The sequence below is a fragment of the Lineus longissimus genome, chromosome 11 (assembly GCF_910592395.1).
Source record: "Lineus longissimus chromosome 11, tnLinLong1.2, whole genome shotgun sequence".
Lineage (NCBI taxonomy): Eukaryota > Metazoa > Nemertea > Pilidiophora > Heteronemertea > Lineidae > Lineus > Lineus longissimus.
Genome location: NC_088318.1, coordinates 1,605,262 through 1,612,657, shown reverse-complemented (window position 1 = coordinate 1,612,657; position 7,396 = coordinate 1,605,262). Strand labels below are relative to the sequence as shown.

At 40.5% G+C, this 7,396-nt stretch overlaps 1 protein-coding gene across 1 annotated transcript; it reads right to left on the bottom strand.

Annotated features, from left to right (window-relative positions):
- Positions 1 to 17: 17 nt before the first annotated feature.
- Positions 18 to 7,069, bottom strand: LOC135496321 (purine nucleoside phosphorylase-like). The gene is made up of 6 exons (XM_064785581.1): positions 6,893 to 7,069; positions 5,611 to 5,780; positions 4,195 to 4,298; positions 3,564 to 3,739; positions 3,126 to 3,316; positions 18 to 2,689 (listed from the first exon to the last, which is right to left on the bottom strand). Exons 1-6 carry the CDS (start codon positions 6,970 to 6,972, stop codon positions 2,487 to 2,489), a joined length of 924 nt encoding a protein of 307 aa, XP_064641651.1. The 5' UTR covers positions 6,973 to 7,069; the 3' UTR covers positions 18 to 2,486.
- Positions 7,070 to 7,396: the final 327 nt, after the last annotated feature.

The window sequence follows — 7,396 nt, the reverse complement described above, 5'->3', positions numbered from 1 at the left end:
ACCAAGCATAAAATGTATTATGTAGTATAAGTAGTATTATTCAACATTATAACAAACAGCACAATAATAAAATGTAGGTGAAAATAACATGATGTTGTGGTCTTATACCAAAAGCTAGCACATTCATACAATGAAAAAATGCTGACCAAATAATGCAAGTGGCCTACGCTTGGCAAGCCCTAAGAGCTTGGGGCAGAAGTGTTGGTCGTCTACATGATTTCATTTTTATAACTACATGTACATTCCTTTATACAAAACAGACAAATCTAGAACTCTTTGCCATTCTAACTTCCTTATTCTCCTTATACAATAGTGTTGAATGAGGACCAAGGCTAGAAGCTGGGGGGAGGGGGGTCAAATTGGAAGTCTTCAGTATGGTTTGCTTGATACAATAAGTATACTGATCATCATACATAGTCAAACGTGAGTAGTTTCGATATACTGTGAGAGAGGAGAGACCCCCCCCCCCCCAACAGCAGCTTTGTGTAACTTAATCTGGCCTACCTGGCTCCTGCCTATAGCACATAAATTTGAGGACTCAATACCTCTCTTGATGTGTAATATTGATTGATAATAGCAAGGAAAAAAAAGTCTAGTCTTCATGAATACTTGATAATAGAGATCAAGATTTTATCACTACCCAACACTGTACAAATCTACAACTTCAAGAGAATCAACTGAAGCAATAACTTTTCACTAAACAAATAAGATGTTTTACACAACCAGTAGGAAGAATACTGGTCAGACATTGACTTCATACAACTATGGTCCTCTTTATGTATCCCTATTCTTATACAACTATTCATATACTGTACAACATTTATATACACAGCATTGCAATCACTTACTGGGATGAAAGACGAATACAGTATTCTATTGAATACGAAGCTTCTATCTATTTCCTCTAATTCATTGGGGTCCTCGATTAAAATTGCTTAGTTTGAATTTTCAAGCCAGGAACAACTGTTTGTGATTTGGACTGGGGAAGAGCTGAAATGGGCCAGTTTGCAGTTTCATGCGTCTGGGCAATACGTAAGGACAGTAGAACCACCCCTTGCGGACACCTCTGCCAGGCGGACACCTCCACAGTACGGACATGTTCGTTCAGTCCCGATTTTTTCAAAGTCATTTGCTTCAACCAAAACCTCTGTAGGGCGGACATCTCTCTACTACGAATTGCAGACGATGTGTAGTAGCTCAATCAAATACTTTTATACAACTCATTAAGGATGTACGCTGTCTATGTAGTGTGTAGCATATGAACACAACCTGCATATATCAATGTTGTCGAATTAATATGTTCCACTAGTCATGCCACAAGGTATTACAATATAGTAATTTCAAGTTTGCATATAAATGGAATCATATTATTTGAAATAGTTAATATTTACAATTAAATGGAATATGTAATATGCAGGCTTCACGACCCCCCGTGTTCATACACATGACACCAACGCCCAGTCCCATGGGTGTCCACAATAGAGAGGTTGTACTCATGTAGTGTTCTCCATACGTTAGTCTATGCGGGGGTGCTACCAACCGTATACCCTATCACCAGATACATTCTACACGTTATAATGATTTAAACAATGAATCCCAGCCTGAAGATGCCTGATACATGAAGTTAACACGGTCACAGCTGTGTAAGGCATGAACACCATGCAAAGACATTGAAAGGACCTTGACAGAAGGTCATCAGACAGTCAGTGGACCCATAACCAGCTCTGTCAATTTCTAAGTTTGGGCCTGCCCAAGTAACAATACTCACCAAACATCCCTAACACCAGTTAGGTCTAAAACCATTCAATAAACACATGACAGATATCAATGATCCTACAGTTCTGATCACAGTAAGTAGAGGGCAAAAGTATCGACTGTAAATTCTGCCAATGTTGACCCTAAACTGGTATCATTTAAGAATTGAGTCTACCAAATGAAGTGACTGATGGTGTCTTACTATCTGCCCTAATAGCAGCAGAAAGATCTGTGAGGGTCATGACCGTTTAAAGCAAATCAATCCATGTCCCCCACTAACAGATAATGTGTATGTGAACCCAGTCAACGCCAATATCATATGTGTTTTGAACAATCAACCCATAATAGATCTGGCTGCAAGCCATGCATAGCGCTGTGATCAATGGTCTCAAGTTTTTAGCAATAAGCAAGAAAAGAGATATCGTTTAATTAATCTGATATAACAATAGGCAGTTTTATTCAAATGATAGACGACGACATTCAGCAACCGCGTGGTCAGAACTGCTTATTTCACAACATGAACAATACTTTTTTTCTGACATCACATGATTTTACAACAAGCGGAAGTATCAGATGAAGTATCTATTTGCATTCTAAACACGGAAGACCATCCTCGCTCCATGCATATAGGTTCCTGTTGTCTTAACTTCCTTAGTCAGCTTCAAGGTGAGCAGACGCCTTATACACACAGTTGTTCCCCCAATTGAGTATCCATTTGCCTCCAGATTTAATCAGCAGCTCAACTTTTCCACGATTGCCGCAGTGAGCCGTTGCATACATTCTCCACGTTTACGTCCCGTTTCTAAAACCTCTTCGTGATTTGGATGGTTTTCATTATCATAGTCCATAACGCATTTGTTAGTAACCAGCGACATGCCCACTACCTTAATGCCGCAATGTCTTGCAACCATCACTTCATGTACTGTACTCATACCTGGAAAGGAATGAAATTTACTAATCTGGCTTCAAATCAGCTGACTGCCATCTAATTTACATCTTCTGCATACATGTATGTGGTACCATATTTTATGCATGCATCAGTGGTACCTCATTAGCCCCAACACTGTAGTCGCTCTTACACAGCACCATGGGCTCATGCACTAGCGTATCTACTCATATGACACAGAATCTAAGTGTTAAGTCTCATTCCAAGGACTGTGAATACCGTTGAATATAATTTCCTGAAACCCCACACTGTCAAATCCAAAGACAAAAATCTTGGTTCTCATTGGGTTCACACCTGGGCTCTCATGTGGGGATGAGCAATTTCACTAATGGACCATACCGCTCATATGGCCATCGCATTAATTCACACTGCAGGTGAATAGTTAGGCATAACCCTTAAAAGAAACCAATAAAGGTGTAATTACCTGTGACGTCTGCTCCAATTGTCCGGAGGAATTTACATTCTGCTATAGTCTCAAAACAAGGTCCAGCCTGCATTGAGTAGACACCCTCTCGCATGAAGTCACTATAGCCTAATTTCTTTCCTATGTCAAGTGCTATCCGACGAGCGTCTCTGTCATACGCGTCAGACATCGATGGGAAACGGAGGCCAAATCTAAAAGAGCAAATTCACCCCCCATTAGGTGGCATTGTAACATTTTTGGACAATGGGATGCTGATTTTGATAAATCCCTACAGATGGCGCAGCGAAAAAACCCATGCCATACTGATCGAAGTTTGACCAATAACTTGAAAAAGCCTAATTTCATTTCTTTTCATATTTTAGTTATGTTTCATATACGAGCAGATATTGTTCCCTTTCACAATGCGTATTGTTGCTGAGATAGAGTCATTTTAGTTACCTCTCATCATTATGTCCAATTAAAGGACTGTTGCCAGCAAGCCCCGGAAAGTTGATGTGGTCCTTGATGACCATGATGTCGCCAACATTATAATCAGGGTGGAGGCCACCGGCGGCATTCGTTACGACCAGCCATTTCACTCCCATCAGTGACATCACGCGCACGGGCATTGCACACTGAAAGAAAACAACTACATAATCAGTGTTTGTGGTATTGTCGGTTATGTTGATTAACATGACCCAAAAAAAACTGTTGATAATCTTAACAAGACTCCAGCTCTCGAGGTTATTCTATCAGGTTACCTCATGGACTAAATCTTTTTCCTGATCAATTAGTATGCCCCAGTTGAAGACCAACATTGAGCTCCTGCTCTGAGTGTTCATACCAAAATGGCCCTCCTGTGTCTCTGACCACAGTTCACCTCGATCATCAACACTGTCTCACTTTCAAAGAGTTCCCCAGTAATAGGCCTACAAATTGCCTTTACAGTGTATGTTTACCTGTTAACATACTACTCCTCAATGATAACATATAAAGATTGGTTAAATGTAGGCCTACAACATTGTGTCAAAAAAAGCCTCATTTTGACTTGGGTTGTTATTAATTGGGGCTATGAAGCACTCGTTCTTACCTTAATCATAGGATAACCCTCATACGGGTGAAAGCGTCCTTGCATGCACACCACAGTCTTTCCCTTCAGTTTCCCGAACACCAGCCGTCCAGCATGACCAGGGACTGAAAACGAGAACACAATGAGTAAAGCACCAGTTTCTTTGTAAATACTCAGAGGACACTGCCTTTGAGAACTTATCTATATGTCAACAGCAGGAGGCAGGTGACCAAGGAAGTTACTTTGTGGAACCACCCTCTGAGGACAAGAGAAAAAACTTCATGAGTGAAGGTGGACAGCGAGATCTTGAGAAAAATTTCAAGTCAGATTTTTTTTTCTTCTAGACCCATAGTCAGAGGAGGGGAGGAACAACAGAATACGCAAAAAATCAGCTGAGATTGTCAGAATAGACATCCTTATTTAAGCAGGATTTTGGACATTTCAAAAGGGGCAGAGAACTGCATCAGGATTTGGCCGAAACTGATAAAAGGGATTTTAGAAGAGGCATTTTTATATTGGGATGCCAGATGGGTACCCCCCTTTCCCTCAATCATAGGTTGTAAAATGGAAAGCAGTTGCCATTAGTTAAATTAGTTTTAAAATTGCCAGTACTCATATTCTATCGACTTCTATTAGATGTGATAGAGTGAGGAAGGGAGGTGTCATATTACACACCAAGGATTGCAATAAGGATGAAATGAGGTGAGAAATTCTTTGGCCAACACCAACTGGGAACTTGGCAACATAGGCAGTGGGCCTCCTTCACCAGGAAACTGTACACAAAGGAGTGTGACGTTATGACATGGTACACCACATACATTGCTATGCAGCAGTTTTCTTCAAAACATTTTGATTTTGAGTCTTGAGAGGACACTTCATTCAGATACTCTTATTTACAATATATCTTTATTCCAAGATGATAAGTGTTCTACTGAAGAAGGTCAGTTAACACACTGGAAGAATAAAATTGTATGCTATCCAAATGTTAGTGAAAAGGAAGTTCTGTTATTCAAACTGAAATTGATCATCCGAGAATGCTTTTGAGCGATACATTTAGTGCAGCGGACCACATAAACCGCTTTGATCTAATGGTTTGGACTCACAGCTGTAACAGTCAATAGGTCCCTGGTTTTTCAGGCAGATCTCTTTGTCAGCTATAGATCATTGGCACCAGTCAGAAATGCCCAGGCTGTAGAAGCTAGTCCATAAATCTTCCAGCAAGAGACAGGACAGGACATTGCAATCGAAAGTAAAAGTTTATTTCAAAATGGTCCAACTGACATGATTTATATGTCTGCCCACCACACTTACCCGTTCCATGTCTGGTTTCATTTTTTTAAAGATCATAACCATCAAAAGAACATTCTCACTTCTCAAATCACTTAAAACCAGTAATTCAGAATGCTTTATTTTATCAATATCTAAAATTTGTAGTACCTGTGCTGACTGGGAATCCAGGGATTTTGTTGTAAGGAAACATTTCTCGCTCTGTGATCATATCAGCAAGTCCACCAAGTCCTGAGCCACATATTATACCGAATGTCGGGCGTTGTTCTGTTCTCTCAAATAAAAAGTTAACAATTATCTGAATTTCTTCATAGGAATACCTGAAAATAGAAACATACAGATCCAGTAAAACTAGTATATCAACTTTGTGGTTCAGTGCCAGTGGCTACTGACTAGACAAATTAAGGAGTGTCCTTTACAGAGTTCCTGTACAGACCGCAGATCTTTGCTAAAACAGAAAATTTGACTGAACTTCTATCAACTCTTTGTGCACACTTGGAAGTATAACAGCAACACCCTCTGCATAGATATTCTTAAAATGGTACTGCTTCAGGAAAACCATTGTCTCGAGGAGAGGTCACACCACACTCACAGACTTGATACATTATGATGACCTAGGTTCTCCAGTCCAGGACTAGGGAATTCATAATCAATGAATACATTTGGGGCAAATTATCAAAATAGGTTAAAACTTAAAACTGTCATAAATGTGTCTTTCAAGATGATACCAATCAAATAACCTTGTAACCTAACACGTGTGACATGAAAAAACTACTTGGCTAAAGGGTCACTCAGTCAAAACCAACACACTACCATCCACACATTTATGTTTGGCAATCTGTCCTGTTCCAGACCAATATTGTTTGTAACCAGGTAGCCTGCACCCACTGTTTTTCCTAACAATACTACTGGTCAGTGGCCCACTAGAAACATCAGCCCCTGTCAGCTTTGAGAAGTCTCAGGTTAATTTCACATTTCATGCACATGAAATATCACTATTCACTATCAGATAATTTTGTCTTTTCATGTTTTAACTTTTATGTCATGTCTCATCTCATGTCATGACATGACATGGATATCATGTCATGGTTCCATGTCATGTCATGTCATGGTTCCATGTCATGTCATGTCATGGTTCCATCCGATGGAACCATAGTCCATGTCGTCCATGCATGACATGACATGGAACCATCTCATGACATGTATTTATGTAGTGTGATTAGTGAACACAGTCACTGGTGTAGAAACTGGAAATGAAGCAAGACTGTGTAGTGTGTCAGTGAGCGAAGGAAGAAGAGGATAGCACTAACCTAGTATTGTAGTATGTAGTGTTATTGTATTGTATTCACAGTGTTATTGTAGGCCCCACTCAGGCCACTTGTAACACTGTACAGTCAACAGTGAAGACATGACCACAGTAAACACGACTTACACTTCACTCCGTAGTTTCTCATGTCTTGGAGCAGCTTGGGTCTGATGTCCAGAATCCGAAGGTTCGCTAGAAGCACTCATTGTTGATCTTGACAGTAAATAAGATAGTATAAACACTGAGTTTAGTTGCCAAGTTGTCAACAGTCCACTTCGGATTTTCTGGTAACTTGCCAATGAATGGTCGTAGTTGTCGCTGATGTGATTTAGATTTGTTACAAAGCAACCGAATGCCGACTACATGTATTGTCTTCGTGCCGAGGATGTACCCTACCAAGTGGCCCATTTAAAAATGACCCACCGACTGTACGCCCCCGTTGCAGTGTATGGGGAGGGGAGGTGTAGTCATCGACAGGAGCTAGCCAGAGGTCTGAATTGTCGCCCGATGAGACCAATATGCCCGGGCAATTTGCGTACGCTTTAATTGTTAGGCTGCCAGGCGTCATTTGAGACCCGCACGCACTGCTATATACTGAGGGACACCTGCTATTAGTCCCCAGCCCAGGTA